This window comes from Sturnus vulgaris, unplaced genomic scaffold (genome assembly GCF_052056855.1).
Source record: "Sturnus vulgaris isolate bStuVul1 unplaced genomic scaffold, bStuVul1.hap1 Scaffold_198, whole genome shotgun sequence".
NCBI classification, from domain to species: domain Eukaryota; kingdom Metazoa; phylum Chordata; class Aves; order Passeriformes; family Sturnidae; genus Sturnus; species Sturnus vulgaris.
Genome location: NW_028276185.1, coordinates 6,297,109 through 6,317,131, shown reverse-complemented (window position 1 = coordinate 6,317,131; position 20,023 = coordinate 6,297,109). Strand labels below are relative to the sequence as shown.

General features: G+C 53.3%; 2 protein-coding genes across 9 annotated transcripts; both read right to left on the bottom strand.

Annotated features, from left to right (window-relative positions):
- Positions 1-5,411: 5,411 nt before the first annotated feature.
- On the bottom strand, positions 5,412-12,618 carry LOC148217939 (uncharacterized). Of its 2 annotated transcripts, none has more exons than XM_088158286.1 (2): positions 12,516-12,618; positions 5,412-6,825 (listed from the first exon to the last, which is right to left on the bottom strand). In XM_088158286.1, exon 2 carries the CDS (start codon positions 6,697-6,699, stop codon positions 6,043-6,045), a length of 657 nt encoding a protein of 218 aa, XP_088014412.1. In that variant the 5' UTR covers positions 6,700-6,825; positions 12,516-12,618; the 3' UTR covers positions 5,412-6,042. The 2 variants fall into 2 exon arrangements, with proteins under 2 accessions (XP_088014412.1, XP_088014413.1); XM_088158287.1 differs by lacking the exon at positions 12,516-12,618 and adding an exon at positions 6,917-7,281.
- Positions 12,619-13,964: 1,346 nt separating this feature from the next.
- LOC148217938 (class I histocompatibility antigen, F10 alpha chain-like) lies at positions 13,965-19,568 on the bottom strand. 7 transcript variants are annotated; one of them, XM_088158362.1, is made up of 8 exons: positions 19,469-19,568; positions 16,983-17,246; positions 16,272-16,547; positions 15,729-16,001; positions 15,529-15,636; positions 15,395-15,430; positions 15,244-15,275; positions 14,040-14,229 (listed from the first exon to the last, which is right to left on the bottom strand). In XM_088158362.1, the coding sequence occupies exons 1-7, from the start codon at positions 19,518-19,520 to the stop codon at positions 15,250-15,252; spliced, it is 1,035 nt and encodes a 344-aa protein (XP_088014488.1). In that variant the 5' UTR covers positions 19,521-19,568; the 3' UTR covers positions 14,040-14,229; positions 15,244-15,249. The 7 variants fall into 7 exon arrangements, with proteins under 7 accessions (XP_088014484.1, XP_088014485.1, XP_088014486.1 ...); XM_088158363.1 differs by having other exon boundaries at positions 14,079-14,215; XM_088158364.1 differs by lacking the exon at positions 14,040-14,229 and adding an exon at positions 14,269-14,283.
- Between the last annotated feature and the right edge of the window lie 455 nt (positions 19,569-20,023).

The following is a 20,023-nucleotide window of genomic DNA, read 5'->3' as shown; positions in this document are numbered from 1 at the left end:
CCCCGGGAGTGCCGGAGCCTGAAATGGGGGCCTGGAGAGGGGGGACCCCGAGAGCCGGGAGTGAGGGGAGCCTGGAGAAGGGATGAGCCTGGAGACGGGGAACCCCTGGGACACCAACGTGGGGACCCCAAAGCCTCCCAGGGCTCTGGCCACGCCAGGGGCTACAAGGCCACGAGGCCGGGGCTGCTCCGGGCCGCTTCCAGGCTGTCCCTCTGCTCTTGGGTGCCGGGGGTGGCCCTTTGTGACACGGGCGTGTGTCAGGGCCCTCGGTGATGCGGGACATTGTGGTGCTGTCATGAATGAGAGCGTTTGAGATCGCTTAAAAATCGGTGACAAGGGCATGAACAAAAGTCAGATTTAATATTAAGCAACAAAGTACAATAAGTTTGTTGGCAAGATTCACTCTACTGCCTACAGGACAGGTGAGGCACAACAAGGCAAGAACAACACCAAATAAAATCCATGCAATCAGAACAGAAATTAACGGGGATCTCCCTAGGGGAGTGTGGGTGGGTGTGTGCTGTGTTTAGGTGCATGCAGGGATTAAAAGGAACACGGCCTAAAAACTTAACAACTTATAAAAAAACTTAAAAAAAGAACTTAAACAACTCTTTAACTTCTACCTTAATTTGTAACTTAACTTATACCTTAGGCCTAGCAATTCAACAGACAAACAACACCGAACTTATACCTAACTTAACTGATAACATTAACAATTCCACAGAGCAATAACACTTAACAGCATTTAACCTAACTTACAGCTATAACTTCAAAGTTGTACTTAGCAACTTAACACAAAAACAACCCTGATTACTTACATTTAAGAACTTAGCAAAACACTTAGCATTTAACAGCATTTAAGTATGTTCATAACTATAACTGAACCATGCTTACAGGCCTAACTTAGATATCCAAGGTACTTCCACATCTAGGAAATCTGTATTTCTCCCAGATTTGCTATAGCATATGTGCAGGGGCACACACACAGACAGGAACAGTCAGTGCAAACAATTCCCCCCAGAGCTCAGTGAAATCCTCCCTTCAGATGTTTTTGCATCTCCCACTGGCCGAAGGATGGGCCTTGAGCAGTGAGGGTATGGGCCCAGGACACGTCGTGTTTCAGTGATCCTCCAGGCACAGCAAAGACGAGGGTTTGCTGGCTCTGAGAGCCCCCTCAGAGGGAGACTGCTGGTCACAGCCCACGGTGGCCCAGGAGAGCTCAAAGGTCTCCTTTTGGATTTCTGCTGACAGGGTCACAAGTGAGTGGGCTCCAGTCATAACCATGTTTCATCCTGGCCGCAGTTTGGGTGGGACTTTATCTAGAAGTGGGGGAATGCATCCCCACACTGGAATCTCAGGGGTGCCCATGGCCTGGGTGACGCTGGCCCGATGCCAGGCACCCACCAAAGCCACTCTGATCCTGCTCCTCCAGCTGCAAGGGAAGAGAAAGTTGAACCAGGAGCACCAGGATCAGATTAAGACAGGGAGAGCAAACACACAAAACAGCAAAACGGGTGTAACAGACCCAGCCTGGGCACAGCGAGGGAATTTATTACCAATCAAATCATAGCAACAGAAGGAAAAGAGAGAGAAATCTCTCCAACAACTTCCCCCCACCCAATGGGGTTCACCAGGACCACGGATCACCAGGGCTCTGCCCAACGGGGGTCACTGGGGATCATCCAACACCGATCCTCCCATGGGGGATGGAGCTGGAGCAGAGCACGAAGCTCTTCCCACACTCGGGGCACTCACAGGGCTTCCCTTAGTGGTGACTCCGTTGGTGTCGGGTCAAGTTAGAGCTCTGTGAGAAGCTCTTCCCACACTCAGGACACTCGTAGGGCCTCTCCCCAGTGTGGATGCGCTGGTGGACAGTGAGGGTGCCATGTTGCTTGAAGCCCTTCCCGCAGTCGGGGCAGCGGAAGGGCCTCTCCTCTGTGTGAATCCGCTCATGTAGGAGGAGATTGGAGCTTCTCTGAAACCTCTTCCCACACTTGGGACACTCGTAGGGCCTCTCCCCACTGTGGATGCGCTGGTGGTATCTCAGGGAGGACATCCACCCAAAACTCTTCCCACATTCCAAGCAGGTGTAGGGCCGTTCCCCTGTGTGGATCACCTGGTGCTGGATCAGGGTGGAGCTGTTGCTGAAGCTCTTGCTGCATTCCCCACACTCATAGGGCTTTTCCCCAGTGTGGATCATCTGATGCTGGATCAGCCTGCACTTGTAGCTGAAACTCTTCCCACATTCCGAGCACTCGTGGGACTTCTCCCCTCCAGGAGGCTTCTCCACCAGCTCTGAGCTCTGCCTGGATCTCCGGCCGCCCTCCCGGCTCAGGGAGGGTCTTTCCTCCTCGCAGCTCCCTGGGCTGGGTTTGCAGCCCCTCCTCATGAGGGATCTATGGGGCTTTTCACCGTCCTCCATCCCCCCACGCCTTGGGAATGAAAAATCCTGGTTTGGGGAAAAAACAGGAAGAGAGCTCCATAAACTCCTTGCCCAAGTTCATCTCCAGAATTCAGGAGGACTGGGCATGTCATGTCTGTAAGAACCTCCCAAACACCAGGATTCAGAACCAAAAACCTCCTGTCTTTGTTTGAAAGATAGGGGTCTGTTAAGAAAGGCAGGAACCTCTCTTTAAAATGGTGAATGTAAACCCCCTCCCTCCAAGTTATTTTAATTTTGAAATTAAGGGGCTCTCAGGGAAAGATATGGGAATAGAAATTACAGTTCTTTACGAGGAAAAATTAAAATGGAACTACAGTATTACAAAGAACAAACCCAAAACACTGACCGAGTCAGAATACAACCTGACACCCCGTCAGTCAGGGTGTTGGTAGCAGTCCCATTAAATGGTGGCTGCAGTCCTCCTGGATGACAGATGTTGTTCAGTTGAGCACTGGTCCTCTAGAAGGGTGCAGTTTTCCTCCAAAGGTTCAGTGATGGAATGGAAATGTCTGGTTTTTCCTCTGGAATTCAATGGAAAAAGGCTGCCTTGGTGTTCCAAATCTCAGATTTTATCTAGGTAGGAAAGGCTTGGCTCCTCCCCCTGGCTGGAGCATCTCCCAATGAGATGATGGAATTTTATCAGTCATGCAGGGGCACTCAATGGCCCATTAACAGAAGATATCTTCCTGGAGGAAGGATGGGTTGTGGAAAAGATAAAGAACACTGCCCCACCTGGTTTTAACAGATGGCCCATTAGCAGAGGATATCTCCCATGGAGACAAGGATCACTACCCCACCTGGTTTCCACAGCTCATGAAGAGGTCACAGAATACATCATTTTGGGCATATCTTTCCATTGTAACCTAGCACAGTCCGGGGCTAAGTTTCTGAACTTTAAAATCGATTTTAGGGGTTTAAACACTCTTAAGGCACTTAAAATATATTCTTATTTAATACTAAAACTTCTTCTTCATATCTATGTGATTAAATAATATTCCTACTGAATTAAAACTAAAACTTAACCTTCTACTTCATGTCTGTGTGGCTTAATATATTTTAATTTCTCTAAAGGCTTTAATACAATCCCTCCATTCTTTTCTCTGAGTGACTCAGAGAGGCTTCTAATTTTACACATTCCAACAGGCTCTGACATTGGAGTGGGGCCCCACAGGGAAGGACTTGGGGAGCCCATATTAGGGAAGATCCTGCTGCTTTCTGCCACTTTTAGGGGGTTATAAACAGCTTTGGGGGATTTCCCGGTTAGTTTATGGGCAGATGTGACCTCCTTTTTGGGAGAATCCTGATGATTTCCACCAATTTTGGGGGTTCTAAACGCCTTGTGGTGGACTCACTTCCGTGGGTTCTGGTGCCACCCGCCCACGCTTCCAACTGGTCCGGACTGGTGCTCCCAGTGCCGCGTGGGGCGGGGCCGCGGGGACCCCCCCAGGGCACAGCGCGGCTGCTTTGGGGCTGGCGGCACCGCCCGGCGCTGGCCATGGGGCGTGTCGGGGGAGCTGGGGCCCTACTGGTGCTACTGGTGCTGCTGGGAGCTCACCTGTCTGGGGGCCAGCGGGACTCGGGTGAACGTGTGTGCTCCCCCCGGGGACCCCCAGCCCGGTGTCACTCTGCCCCCGAACGGCTGCTCCCAGTATTCCCAATAAAGCTTCCCAGTTTGCCTGGTCCTGTTTATTGGGAGCCAGTGGGGAAGGACTTGGAGGGACCCCACAGGGGGAGCCATGATTGGGGGGGGGTCGCAAAACTGGCCCCAGCATGGATCAGGAATGGGGACCCCAAGGAATGGTCGTGTCTCCCCATTCTCACCCTACTCTGGGGGACCCTGGGGGGACCCTGAACCCCAACACGGCACCGCCCCAACCCCAAAGGTGCCAGGACCCCAATAAACAAACAGGGGAATTTGGGGAGGGGGTGCATGGGGGGGTGCCCAGGCTGGCCCAAGAGCCCGGTGCTGCCCCAGCCCGACCTGCCCTGGCTCCATCCCAGCTCCTACCACAGGATGTGATGGTGTTGGGAAAACCGGGGGATGAAGGGTGTGTGCTGGGCCCAGGGGGAGGAGGAAAAGGGATGGAGAAGGAGGAGGGCTGAGGAAGGACGGAGAAGGACTGGAGAGGAGGTAGGACTAGAAAGGAGGAGGAGTGGGACATCTCTAAATGCAATTTGGCGGTCCCAGGGCCCTGACCAATTCTTTAGGGGTACCAGCCCCCTCTTTTCCCATGCTCTTCCAGCCCTTTTACACTGCCCCCCACTCAACCACCCCGACCTCATGCTTCTTTCTGAGGCTTCCAGGCCCCTCCTGCTACCTCTGGGGGTCCCATCCCCCTTTCCCTCAATTCAGGCACCTCTTGAAATCTTCTTTCTGGTGGAATCCCAAAGTATTGTGATTCATAGTGCAGTTTTGGAGGGGGACAGCTCTGTCTGGCTTTCCTCTCCCTGTTGTGGCCTCTCACCTGCCCCCGACACCCTGGGTGTGCTGGGATTTCCCTGCTGGGGCCAAGGACGTTCATTCCCTTTCAGGAGCCCAATGCCCGGCTGGGGCTCCAGGGCAGGGGGTCCTTGAGCAGCTGCCCCAGAACCTCCGCCAGGGTCTCCCAGCGCAGCCGGAGCCGCTCGGCCTGGGGTCCCCAAAGGCCTCAGCGAGCCCCAAGTCCCTGCCAGGAACCCTCAACTCCCTCCAAGCCAGCATCCCCCACAGCCCCTGCAAGTTCCCCCCATGGCACCGGCCGTGGCCGTGTCCCCACATGTCACTGGCCACATCCCACCATGTCCTCACCCATGGCTGTGTCCCCACCATGTTTCCATCCCTGTCACTGTCCCCCACATCTCCATCCATACCTGTGTCCCCCCATGTCCCCAGGAATGGCCACGTCCCTCTCCATGTCCATGTGTCCCCATGTCACTCTTCATGTCTGTGTCCCCACCATGTCATTGTCTCCCTGTCCCCACCCATGTCTCAGTTCAGTGTCTTTATTTTCAAGCCAGTGTTGGATGTTTTAAAGGGATGAAGAGAAATGAAAAGCAAATCAAGGCCAAAAGAAAATTATTTCTGTGTCCATGCTGGCTGAGGATCCATGTGCTTGGGTGGGAGGGAAGAACCTTTTCTGGAGGGGTTTCCACTGCACTGTCTCCAAAATCTTGGTCTTTGCCCCAGTTCATCATGATTTGGCTGCAGAAGACACGCTTTAGTAATAAAAAATCAAAATTGCACGTTCATTGAGGTTGGAAAGGACCTTCAAGACCATTCAGTATTCCTGAATGCCACCAGAAGATAGGATTGAACAAAGAAGATTTCCTAGGGTTGAAAGTCAACAAGTTCACTCTCCCCAAGAAATTCCCAATCTCAGTTTGGATCCTGATGGACGTTCCTGCCCCTGTGTTCATCCAGGTACCCACAGGGAGACAGGATGAGGCAGAGTCCCCTCAGCCAGGTGTCTTCCCAACACGGATCACCAGGACCACGGATCACCAGGGCTCTGCCCAACGGGGGTCACTGGGGATCATCCAACACCGATCCTCCCATGGGGGATGGAGCTGGAGCAGAGCACGAAGCTCTTCCCACACTCGGGGCACTCACAGGGCTTCCCTTAGTGGAGCCTCCGTTGGTGTTTGGTCAAGTTAGAGCTGTCTGAGAAGCTCTTCCCACACTCAGGACACTCGTAGGGCCTCTCCCCAGTGTGGATGCGCCGGTGGTCAGTGAGATGGGAGTTGCGGTTGAATCCCTTCCCGCAGTCGGGGCAGCGGAAGGGCCTCTCCTCTGTGTGAATCCGCTCATGTAGGAGGAGATGGGAGCTGGTCTGAAACCTCTTCCCACACTTGGGACACTCGTAGGGCCTCTCCCCACTGTGAATGCGCTGGTGGTTTCTCAGGTAGGACATCCATCCAAAGCTCTTCCCACATTCCAAGCAGGTGTAGGGCCGTTCCCCTGTGTGGATCACCTGGTGCTTCATCAGAGTTGAAATAGTCCTGAAGCTCTTCCCGCATTTCCCACACTCATAGGGCTTCTCCCCAGTGTGGATCCTCTGGTGTCGGATCAGCTCAGAGCTCCACCTGAAACCCTTCCCACATTCCAAGCACTTGTGGGGCTTCTCCCCTCCAGGAGGCTTCTCCACCAGCTCTGAGCTCTGCCTGGATCTCCGGCCGCCTTCCCGGCTCAGGGAGGGTCTTTCCTCCTCGCAGCTCCCTGGGCTCAGTTTGCAGCCCCTCCTCGAGAGGGATCTACAGGGCTTTTCTACCTCCTCCATCCACCCACGCCTTGGGAATGACAAATCCTGGTTTGGGGGAAAACACAAGAGAGCACCTTGGGCTGACGGTTCCTCCTTCCAAAGTGCAATTCAGGAAGTCATTGAGCATCTTCTGTCTGTAAGACCCTGCAAAATACAACAATGCAATCCAAAAATTATCCAAGCATAAAGACACAAATCAAAAACTCTCCCAAAAGCAAGATTTAGCCAAAAATACCTCCAAAATAAAAAGATTCAGGCCCCGCAAAGAAACCAAGGCACCAACATTTAGCCCACTAAAGCTGATAAACGCCAAAATTCGCCCCTCTGAAAATCATGAATCCCCCTCTTCGGCCACCTGCTGAATGTGGGGGGGGAGCAATGCTCCTGGGACTGGGGGAGAGGCTCCAGACACAGGGAGGGGTGGAAACTTGTGGTGCTTCCTGTTTCTGTTCCTCCTCTTCCTGTATCCTTGCTCTTCCTCACACTCCTCTTCCTCCCATTATTCCTCTTTCCCCTCCACAATCCCAACTTCTCCTCCCACGTGCAGCGTTTGATCATCTTGTTCTTCAACCCTGCTTCGCCTTCCCTTCTCCTGCTCCATTGCCGGCTCCCTCTTCCCCCCAAACCCACAGCATCCCAGCGCAGGGGCAGCGATGGAGCTGGGGCATCTCGGGCTGGGGCAGCGCTGGGCTCTCGGCCGCTCCCGCCCGCACTCGCTCCCCACTGCAGCCGCTGCCGCCACCACAGCGCGGGGGGGCCCGGCCTTGGCGCTCCCCCCCTCCCACCTCCCCAAATTCCCATCCAGGGGGGCGCTGGGGCCCGGGCCGGGCGCAGGTGGCTCCAGGTGGGCAACGCTGGGAGCTGCGGCTCTGCCTGGACACTGCTGCGTCATCACCGCCGCGCGCTCTCATTGGCTCAGCGCTGCCCGAGGGGCGGGGCTGCACCAAGCCGGGACACCCTGCTCCAGGGGGGATGGCCCCAAAACGGGGGACCCCCATGCAAGGAACAACAGCAAAGGGTCTCTACAAACACATGCTGCGAATCCGCTTGGACACAGGGCCGGGGACGTGGACATAAGGAAGGGACAGCAGAAGCCATCAGGGTCAGAAAATGTTATTAATTGACCACACAGACTGCTGCTCAGCCAAGCTCCTGCTCAATTCATGAACTCCCAGAAGAACAAAGACTTAACAGAGCCATGAATATCACTAGCTGTACAAAAGTGGAGTGCATATTAAGACCCAAGCACCTAGGGGCTCTCACATCCTTATACCATCTTGAACCAGGTGCCCTCCTCACACTGCCACCATTCAGGACTTGATGGCAAAGATGCTTTCTGGGGATGCCCACTTACACAGGATGGTAAACTGGATTTTGCCTTTGAGTGGGAACAAGAGATAGAAGGGAAAATGAGAAAGACATGGACGGTCCTTCTGCAGGGATGCACGGAAGCACCAGCCTTATTGGGGCAAGCCTTGCAGAAAATATCACAAGAATTTACCCCACCCCCAGGGATTGGGTTAATGCAGGATGTGGATGACTTGCTGTAATCAGGAGGACAAGAAGTGGTAGAAGAAGCCTCTGTGAAATGGCTGAATGTTCAGGATAAAAGGCATCTTTAAATATTTGATAAAAGGGCAAATGGTGGAGAAAAAGGTAAAATATTTGGGACATATTTTGACTGCAGGCTTCTGGTGTATTGACCCAGAGAGAGACCAGGGAAGCTCAGAAATAACCCAGGATTAAAAAGGAGTTGCAAGAAGTATGACGACTAATAGGAAATTGCAGGATCTGGATTGAGGATTCTCTGTTCTAGCCAGAACACTTTGTGACTTTTAAACACCAGATAGCCTCAATGCTGTGGTATGGATACAAGAAATGGAACAAAACTTAAGATAATGAAATAAACAAATGATTGATGCTGCAGCCATGGCTCTACCAGACTCAGAAAAAAAATTTGAATTGGATGTGGATGCCAAAGGAATTCTCATGCTAAAATGTTTAGCCCAGTGGCCAGAGTGGTCTCATTGTCTGCAGAATTGTGCAGCCACAGCTTTAATGGGACCTGAGGCCCAAAAACTGATGGCAGAAAGATCTCCTGTTGTTCAAGTCTGGCACCAAGTGAAAGCTTTGATAACCAAAGGAGCCTCTACATGGATGAGCAGTGCTCGGTGATTACAGAATGAAACTTGTTCAGTGGCACAGGAGGATTTAGAATTGAGGACAGGGCAAGGGTTTAACCCAAGCTCCTGTTTGAACTGCCTGCACAGGGGGCTGGGAACAAACCCATGACTGCATTCAAGTGACAGAGCTCCAGAGCCAGGCTGGGAGAGATTTAAGAGACATTCCCTGGCCTGCGGGATAAAATGTGTTTATGGATGGGTCTGCAAGGGCAGGAGAAGGGAAAAGAGTTCCAAGACATGCTCTGATGAAGGAAAGGGAATTAGACCAAGCTCAGGTTACCGCCTGCATGGTCAGCTCAACCGGCAGAGCTGGGTGTGCTTGGAAGAGCCTGTGACTGAAATGCCCTGAGCAGGAAGGCTCAAATATCTGCTGGTGACAGCATGGCAGCTAACAGGGTGGCAAACGCAATTCTGACTTCTTCTGTTGAGTCGACTGCTGCTGTACTTGAGAGAGAAAACACAGCACTCTCTGATCCTTATGAAAAAGTCCTCTTTATTTTTCTGACTTTTTCTTAAATATCTTTCTTAATGTTCCCAGGTAAGCGCCTGTGATTGGTTCCAAGTTTAGGCTGCTCAGCCCTCTGACCAATAGCCCCTGCAGCTTAGGGCAGAATTGAAGACAGACAAGGATGTAACCCAATGAGTTCCAGCCTATCTCTGCTCTCTGGGGGCCTGTCTATTATGCCAGGCCACTTCTCTTAGCAGTGGCCAAATTCACTGCCCAGTGTAAGCCAGCTAACACTGTGACATTCTTCAGCAACCACTGGATCGTTTATTAAGGTACTTCTAAAACAACTCCAAGATAAAGGATTGTGGAAAAAACAGACTCTCAGATGGGGAACTCTTTTTACAGCAAAGATCCTTCAGGGGGTTATGGCTACTTTAGGAATACAATGGGACCTCCACAAGCCCTGGCACCCCCAGAGCTCAGGGCAGGTAGAAAGAATGAATGGGGAAATAAAGAAACTCCTTTGGAAGCTGGTGATAGAAACCAAGATGCAATGGATACAGCTTTTGCCATTGGCTTGGGCAAGAATAAGAGCCAGACCCAGGGCAGATATTCAATTATCTCCCTTGGAAGTGATCTTTGCAATTCCTTACCCTGGGAATTCTCCACCTAGTGCGGGGTGGAGATAAGGGATGTATATTTCAAGCAGTCTGTGGCCAGAATCCTGTCTCTTGTGAAATCTCTGCCACAGGAAGCTGGGCTGGCACAGAGCCTGCCTTGGCACTTTGCTGTTCACAACATCCACCCAGGACATTGGGTCCTGCCTAAGGAGTGCAAAGAAGCACCACTGGTGGCCAAGTGCCGTGGCCCATTCCAAGAGTCCCTGAGCACAGAAACAGCCGCCAGCACAGCTCAACACGGGGGGACCCCTCACCCTGGGCTCAGGGGCTCTCAAGCACCGGAGATTTGGAATTCCCGGCTGCAGGAGCAGCATGGGAGGGCACCACTGACCCTGCACTGAAGGCAACGCAGCAGCAGCCAGGGCTCCACATCGGGCCAAGCCCCTGGGTCTGCCCACAGATCCTCTGCTGAAATCCTCTGCCTGGGCACCCTCCTTTGGCATCTCCACACACTGGGGCCAATCCTTGCTGCCACTGCTGCAGCTTCGCTGCTTTCTGTGCCTGCACTGCCACAGCTGCTGGGGAAGACAACGGCACAATTCCACTCTGCCCCTCAGTTACACTCACACACTGGGCTGCCGGGGATTCCATGGTCAGAAAATACACCAAGTTGAAAAATGTTTTCAGAATTATTTCTCTAGGCAGGCTTGATTTGCATTTGTCTTGGAGAAAGGAATTATTAAGTGTGTTTTTAAAGGGATGTTACACTAAATGAACGTGAGTTTAACATCTCAACAGACTGGGAATAGCCCAAAAGATACCCACAAGGCTAACAAACATCAAGGAAACATTAGCAAACATCAAGGAACACCCACTCCAGACACTGCCCCCGGCATACATGGAGGCACCTGGTCTGGAAAAGGCTGAGAAGGAAATCCAGAAATGTGGACCTAATTAACATCAGAGGAAAAGTAATACGGGGCCAATAGGATACCAGATATTAAGAACTATCCAACGTAGAAGCAATGAACACTAAACCAACGGATTCCAAAGGGTTTAAGACTGTATAAAGTTCAGGAAAAATCCAGTAAAACTCACGTGTCATGGAATGATTTTCTCTGCACACCCGGGCACTTATGTGTGGATGAAATTATTTCTGTTGCACATCCTGCCCAGAATCAAGTAATGCCTTGACTCTCTAACACTAAAGATATCAAGTAAAAAGCAGATTGTGGGGGGCCACATGTGAGTCAGGAAATGCCTGCTCTGGAAGAGAACCTTTGGTTCCAGGCAGTCAGAAGAGCTTTAGAAACGCAGATTAACACTGCTGGGGAAAATACCCATTTATCATTCGAACTATAGGACTAGATTACAAGATGTCCTCGAAATAATAATGAAGCAGGCAGACCCAGCTCCTGACCTTCATGACAACCAAACCACGCCAAAGATGAAGGCGACATTTGTGGAAAATTAGATTATTCAAACTGCTATTTGCAAACAGATAATAACGGAAAACTGGTGAAATAGATAACAAAGGAAAGTAGAAATTAGCTCATATTCTGGTAGAAATGTAGAAAGGATGAGAATTAGACAAGTTTTTGGGGCGCCATGGGTTAAACGAATGCAGTTCCTCCTCTGATGTGTTGCAGCAACTCTTCTTTTTACCATGCACGACACCTTGCTGAGTGCAGCTCATTCAGCAGGTGAGCAAGGGGACGCAGGTGGCAGCCAGGCCTCCTGATCCAGAAACGGCTACAAAAGGACAGGCAGTGAGGTCACTGAGAATAATCCCAAACCAAAGAGGATCCAGGAAAAGAGACTAAGCCAATGGACATTAAAGTCAGTAAAGATAATTACTGAGAAAATAAGAAGAGGATTTGAGTAGAGTAAGATGAATATGCCTGGAGATAGGGCCAGGGATTTGTATAAAAGGAAGTAATGGGAGAAACCATCGTTTTCAGAAACTGTTACTAATTTCCAGAGACAGCTGCTCAGCCAAGATCCTGCTCAGTGCCTGACCTTCGAGAAGGAGAAACACTTAACAAAGCCATGAATATCGGATGTTATACAAAAGGAGAGGTACATATTAACGAGGACATGCAGTAGTCGGATCGGGAAGTCTGAGCCTTCAAAGTACCTCAGTCGGTGGCGAAAGGGAGAGGGGGAATGCAGCCGGGAAAATGAGAATAAAAAGGAGACTGCGTACTACAACAACTGGAGAGACCGCATGGCAAATGCCGCATGGCCTCTCTCTTTGTTCATGAACGAAGTCACTTTTACAGGACTCCTCTGTCTCCTTTATGCACACAAACCTCTGGCCACGGGAATTTTCCCGCACAGCCCCGGGCACAGGGCAGACACCTCTGTGCCACCCACAGCAACCGGGACGAGCCAGCGCTGCTCCGGCACCGGCTCCTGCCGAGGCCCCAGCGGGAAGGAGACCGCGGGCAGCCGCTCCCGCAGCGCCCTCAGCCCAGCGCCAACACGGGCCGGCACCGGCACAACCAACCCGCCAGAGCCCCCTGCCGCCCCCTCGGCCCGCAGCGAGCCCCGAGCCCCCGCACAACCGAGCGCGGCTCCCACCTGCGCTGGGGCCGCCTCCGAGCTCCACCGCGGCTTCACCGGACTTGGGCAGCTGCCGCCGCTGCCGGGCCCGCACAAACTGTCCGACAATGGCGCCTTTGCTGCACCCCGCCTAATGGGCGGGGCTTGTCCCCGCTCTGCCCAATCAGCGCGCGACAACCAGGAGTGACATTGGCACAATCAGCCAATGGCAGCGAGGGCCGGGCTCTGCACACGGCCCAGCCTCGGCCCGCGCTCTCAGGGCCCCCCGGGCTGTGGGAGGGCAAAGGCGGAGATGAGGAACAGCCCTGGAACGGGCCCGGGCCCGAGCCGCCATTGGCCTGGAAACACAAACAAAGTTCTCCGCAGAGAATATTGGGCACCAAAATTTCTTTCAGTTTGAAAGACATGTGTTTGCTAGGGAAGGCAGGACTCTCCCTCGGACTGGAGAATGTAAATCCCCCTCCCTCTGAATTACTATAATTTTGAAATTAAGGGGGTTTTAATTGAAGATATGAGATAGGAATAACAGTTTCTTACTGGTATGTATAACAAGGCAAGAAAACAACAACTGTGGAATTAATAATAAACAGAACCAGGGAGCCTGTGACAGCATTTCTGGCCGAGCTGGGAAAGGATGGAGGAGAGGATTTGCTTCTCAAAGCCCTGGGGCAGTCAATCCCAGTGCCCCTGCAGGACTCTGAAAAGCACTAAGCTAGAACAGCAGGAATGAACAAAAGATGTTGGGCTGGTGGATGAGATGTATCAGGCAATTTTTCGGCAGGAGTTGGAACCTCAGGACGTCCCAGCAGGGCAGGGCAGGGCGGGGCTTCAGCGCAGAGAAACTCAGAGCAGCGCTGAAGGAGCAGCGGGCAGCGGCAGCTGGGTGTGAGCAGAGGGTGATCGGTGCCTCTTTTAGTGAGGAAGGGGTTAATAAGGCCTTAGGTCAGTGGCTGCTCTTACGAGCAGAGGCTCACCCCAGAGGAGAAGGAGCAGCAGCTCTGTGCTGGGTCATGGGGACTTCCTCTCCTTGAGCAAGAGCAGCTCCAAACGTGTCTTCCAAAACCCAAAGCCTTGAGTAGCTGCCCACCCCCGCCCTCCTTTTTACCTGGGCCAGGCCAACCTTTTGTTTTCTAAAGCACTAACCAGTAGCTGCAGTTAGAATTTTCTAGCAATTCATGGGAAAAATTCTATAGGTAAGAAGGAACAAAAGAAAAGAAACCTAACCCCCAATAAATAGATAAATATGTAACAACAGTAAATATCTAACAGTAAATAAATATCTAATAGACAAATATCAAACAACAGTAAACATCTAACAACAGATAAATATCTAATAATATATAAATATCTAACAGTAAATATCTTAACAGTAGTAATGTCTTGCACAGTTGGCTATCATGCAAAGAAGAATCAGGATTATTATGAACAGTTCTTTAGGCACAGGATTAATTTAAAAAATGTTTTCATCTGCATCAGTCTCTATTTTCAGTTGTTTCAGGAGCAGAACCCTTAACTCTGGAGCAGTGAATCCAAGGTCCTTTGCCAGCAACTTTGACTGAGGTGAGGGTGGTCAGCAGGACTTGGAATGGTCCTCTCCACTTGGCTTGTAGAGGATCACTGTCCCACCACTTCACATAGACCCAGTGTCCAGGCTGGAAGGGATGTGCAGGTGTGTCCAGTCCTATGGGTCTGGATAGCAGGATGGAATTCTGGAGCTTCTGCAACATGGAACCTAAAGCCATTAGATATCTCTGTAAATCCAGCTTCCCCTTCACGTGAATTTAACCTGGAACATGTGGAATCTGATATGGCTGCCTGTTGTAATGCAATGGGGGTTTTCCCTTTGTGACAACTTCACCAGCCTGACCGGGTTACAGCGTGGCTAGTAATAATAATAATAATAATAATAATAATAAGTGGGATGGGAATGATGGTGCCTGTGATATCCTTTTCATCCATCTTTGAACATGTGATCTGAGAGGCTGCATCCAAAGACCAGGGGGAGGGATATACACAGGGATACCCGAGGGCAAAGGTCCAAAGACAAATGAGAATTAGGAACGTGCCTAGGCATGCCTGACATGTCCTTACAAATCCCATGGTTTTAGGCTAAAGCCTCTGCATCTGCAGGGCAGGGACCAGACCTAATGTCTAAGGCCTTGCTTTTTAACAGCCTGCCTCCCAAGGTCTTAAATTTGTGCTTTCTTTATAGGGAATTTGGGCTAAATCCCAGTCCATCTCAGCCAAATCGACTACCACAGGAAGGGGCCGGATCCAGCTCTGGGGATTGCTCAGGCAGTGATTCCTGCCAGGATAAGAGAGGGTCACGGTGTCACCCTTTCCCTGTCCCCATCCCACAGGATGGACCTTGCTGGAGCCCATGGAGAGCGGGAGCTGCTCCGGAATTCCACCTGATCCTGTCCCAAACTTGCTCTATCCATCCAACTCATCCTGCTCTGGAAGACCTCCCTGATCCCACTTCATCCATCCCACACCAATCCTGCTCCATCTATTCCACGCAATCTCGCCCTACCCATCCTGCCCCAATTCCTTTCTGGAATTCCAACCAATCCTGTTTCATCCATCCCAGCTGATCCCGCTCCAGAATCCAGCCCCGATCCCACTCCACAATTCCATCTGATCCTGCTCTGGACCCCTGCTCTGATCCAGAGTCCCTCCCTGATCCCAATCTATCCAATCCTGCCCTGATCCCTCTCTGGAATCCCACCCTCATCCCTCTCTGTACCTGCGGTCAAGCCATTGTTCCCACATCATTTCCTGCAGAAAGAGAAAATCCATGAGATTCTAGCACGGATCACACACCAGGATTAACCCCAGGATCCATCCTGGGATCTGCACAGAGGGGATCCAGAGCTGGATCCACCACTGGTACTCACTGGCTGCCATGCTGTATTCATTCCTGTCCCTCCTCCCTGTGGAAAAACAGTGGGATCAGCATTGGTGGCACAGGATTCCCAGAACAGTGCCAGGTGGATCCATGCCCCTTCCCAGCCCCCATCCCGTGTGTTACCAGATTGGCGCTTCCAGACAATGAATCCAATGAGGACAATGAGGATGAGGACGGCAGCGATGATGGACACAGCGACCACCACGGTGAGATTCCTGCCAGCTGTTGGCTCTGGGAAAAACGGGATGGTGAGCAGGGGGAGGAGAATCCCCAGTTGGGCATTCCAAATTCCCAATTCCCACATTCCACATTCCCAGCCTCACTCCAAGCGTAGATCCCAGGCTCAGACATTCCGGGATGCTCCACCCGGCACCGGTACTGCTCCCGCTCCTCCGGCCGTGCCTTGATCCTGGCCCAGGTGTGGAAGGTGCCGTCGCTGTTGGGAACGATCCCATCCCACTCCGTCTCCTGATCCCAGATTTCATCCCCCTTCATCCAGTTGATGTCAATGGAGCTGGGGTAGAATCCGTACGCATGGCAGGACAAGATCAGCGTCCCGTGTTCCTCTTTTCCAGACACATGGACATCAGGGGGCTCTGGAATGGGATAACGGTGAGAAACATCCATGGAATTCCCATTGGAATGGGATGGGGGTGAGATCTGCCCATGGAAATCCCACTGTAATAGGATGGGGGTGAGATATGCCCATGGAATTCATGGAAATGGGATGGGGGTGAGCTCTACCCATGAAATTCTATGGGAATGGGATGGAGGTGAGATCTGCCCATGGAATTCCCACAGGAATTCCCATGTTTCCAAGTCCTCCATTCCAAAATCCCACATTCCCTCAAGAATTCTGCTCCCACCTTTGCGGTCCAGCTCCTTCTGCCCATATTTGACGTATTTCTGGAGCCATTTTGGGCATTCATGCTCCAGGTAATTCGTCAAACTCTCGACCTCGTTCGTTTTACGTTTCCAGCGCCTCCTGGTGATCTCAGCAGTGCTGTCGGCTGCCACGAATCTCCTGGATCCCAGGTCAAAGGAGATGTAATCCCACCTGTCGTAGCCACTCCGGTAGGATCCACGGACTCGCCCGTCAGACCAGAGGTCACAGCCGTAAACTTGCAACAATGTGTGGAGACCTGGGGGGATTGTACCCACAGAGACCCATGGAATTGGGTCCCAGCCCCACAGAGCCCCATTACAGCCCTATGGAGCCCCAGAGTCTGATGGAAACCCACAGAGCCTCATCCCAGCCCCATGGAGCCCCATTCTAACCCACAGATCCCAACCCAACCCCAGAGATCCCATCCCAACCCCATGGATCCATATCCCAAACACATGGATCCCCATTCACACCGATGGATCACAAGATATTCCATACCTGCCTAATGGATCCCCATCTCAGCCTTTTTGGTGCCCTGTGAATTCACATTCAAGCCCTATGGATCCACACCTCAGCCCCATGGATCCCATCTCAGTCGCATGGATCCCCAGCCCAACCCATAGATCTATCCCAGCCCCATAAATCCCAGGTCCACAGTTCCCACCCCAGCCCCACAGATCCCCCCACTCACCCCTGCTCTGGTTGTACCGGTCCCGCAGTGTCTCCAGGTTCCTGGCATCCATGTGCTGGTTCCTCTTGCAGGTCTCAGTCATCCTATCCCAATATCCCAGCTCGGCTCCATCCTTTATCCACTGTGTCAGTGGCACCGCCCGGCCCCGCTCGCTGTCGTAGCGCTCGAAGGGGATCCCATCCACAAACCCCGTGACCATGTACTGGGGGATCCCTGGGCTGGGCTCCGACACGGCCACGTGCTTGTAACGCAGGGAGTGGAGAACTGGGGGGACACGGAGATTTGGGGGGGTTGAGTGAGTCAAGGATCAATGAAAGAGGAACTGGGAGAGCCGGGAATGGGGTGCATGGGGACCCAGTGTCCAGGAACGGGGGCTCAGGGGACTCCCAGTGTCAAGGAAAGGGGAATACAAGGATTGGGAGAGGTGGGATGGGGGTTTCAAGGGATTCTTGTGCCCAGGAAAAAAGTCCAGGGGACCCCAGTGCCAAGGAAAGAGGAGTCACAAGGCAGGGAGACCCGGGATGGATGGAATGGGAGTCTCAGGGGATCTTTGATGCAGAGGAAACAGGGAGCTGGGGGCTAAAAAAATCAGGAATGGGAGTCCAGGGGGTCTCAGGGTCAAGGAAAAGGGGAGTCTGGAAAAGGGAAAGGCGGGATAGATGGGAAAGGGGGTGCAGGAGGGAAATGGTACGGGATAAGGGAGTGCAGGGGGGTCCCAGTGCCCAAGACTGGAAATTCAGGGGCATCCCAGAGACCAGAATCCCCCCTGGGACCCTCCACGACCCCCCAGGGACCTTCCTGGACCCCCGGAACCCCCTGCAGGAGGAGCAGGGGGTGAAGAACTGGGGGGTTGCAGAGATTGAGGGGGCAGGAAGCAGAACGGGGAGAGCCAGGAGAGCTGGGAAGGGTCTAAGGTTCAAGGAAAGGACTGGGAGAGGCAGGATGGGGGATCCAGGGGGTCCCTGTCCCCAGGAAAGAGGGTTCAGAGATCCCCGGTGTTGAGGTAAAGGGGGGTCTGGGAGCTGGGAAAGACAGGAATGGGGGGCCAGGGGGTCCCTGGTTCACGGGAAAGGGGGATCTGGAGATGGGAGAGAGGATCCCTGAGGCGCAGCCTGGGAGATGAGAAAGAGGCCGAGGGAGAGCGGTGGGGGAGGGGTCGAGGGAAAAGGGGGAATTCCAGGGACTTCATCTGGATCCTACTGGATCCCCGATGCGACCTTCGTGAGAGCCCTGGGATGCCGGGGACCCTCTGGGACCCCGTTTCGAGAAGTGGCGGGAGTGGAAAACGGGGCAGACATGGAAAGCTGGGAGATCTCGGGGGTCCAAAAGTCAAGGAAAAGGGCGGGAATGGGGTCTGGGAAAAGCGGGATGCCGGAAAAGGAGGTGCAGGGGGGTTGCAGTCCCGGAAATGGAGATTCAGGGATGTCCCAGCGCCCAGGAATGGGGGTCAGAAGGGCTCCCATGCTGCGATTCGGGGTTTAAAAGAATCCTGATCCCCATGGATGAGGATTCAGGGGGGTTCCGGTGCCAGATAAGGGGTTCCAGGGGGGTCCTGGTGCTGGGGAAGGGTATGGGGGGGTCACAGGACCCAAACAGGGGATTCAGGGGAGTTTCCCTGCCCGGGAATGAAAGTTTAGGGGGTTCCCGGTGCCCAGGAAGGGGGGTTCAGGGGGGTTCCTGGTCTGCAATTCGGGGTTCAAAGGGATCCTGCTCCCCAGGAATGGGGCTTCAGGGAAGTGCTGATGCCAGTTAAGGGGGTACAGGGGGGTCCTGATACCGGGAAAGGGCTTGGGGGGGTCACAGGTCCCAAAATGGGGCGTTGGAGTGTTTCCCGTACCCGGGAATAAAGTTTAGGAGGTTCCCAGTGCCTGGAAATGGAAGTTCAGGGGGGTTCCCGATCCGCGATTCGGGGTTCAAAGGGATCCTGATCCCCAGGAATGGGGGTTCATGGGGGTGCCAGTGCCAGATAAGGAGGTACAGGGGGATCCCGGTGCCCGGAAATTGGTGCTCAAGAGGGTCCCCGTACCCAGAAATGGGGGTACAGGGGGGTCCTGATACCGGGGAAGGGGATGGGGGGGTCACAGGACCCAAAATAGGCGATGGGGGGGCGCTTTCCCGTACCCGAGGATGAAGGTTAAGGGGGTTCCCGGTGCCCGGAAATGGAAGTTCAGGGCGTTTGCCGGTCCGCGATTCGGGGTTCAAAGGGATCCTGATCCCCAGGAATGAGGGTTTAAGGGGGTCCTGGTGCCAGATGAGGGGCTTCAGGGGTGTCCCGGTGCCCGGAAATTGGTGCTCAAGAGAGGCCCCGTGCCCAGAAATGGGGATACAGGGGGGGCTCGGTGCTGGGGAAGGGGATTAAGGGGGGGTCACAGGACCCAAAATGCGGATTCCGGGCGTTCCCCTGCCATGGAATGAAGGTTTAGGGGTTTCCTAGTGCCCGGAAACGGACGTTCAGGGGGGGTCGTGATTTCAAGGGTCCCACTCACCTTTCGTCGCGTTCCCTGGGGCCCCCAACGGCAACCCCAGCGCTGGAGCCATGGCGCTGCTCCGCTTCGAGCCCGCCCGAACTCGACCCAGCTCTGGCCCCGCCCACAGAGCCGCCCCATGCCCCGCCATTGGCGCTGCTATTTCCTGTCCGCCAATGGCAGCTCGATCTCACAGTGACTTCACAGGCCGCCGCGTAGATCCCGGTCTCACAGGTTGGAACGCGGAAGTGAAAGAGACCGAGAGAGCGCGGGGGGGGGAGGGGACGTGAGAATTCCAGAGAATTCCTCTTGGTCCCGGCTGCGACCCCCCTGGAGCCCTCTGAGAATCACCTGGGACCCCCTGCAACCCTCCTTAAGAAAGCGCTGGGAGTGAAGAACTGGGGAGACACGGAAATTTGGGAGATCTGGGGGTAAAAAGGTGAAGGAAAAGGGCGGGTCGGGGGTCTGGGAAGTGCGGGATGCCCGAGAAAAGGGTGCAGGGGGTCCCAGTAGATGTGAAGGATGTTCAGGAAGGGGTCTCAGTACAGAATAAAGGAGTGCGGGAGGGATCCTCAT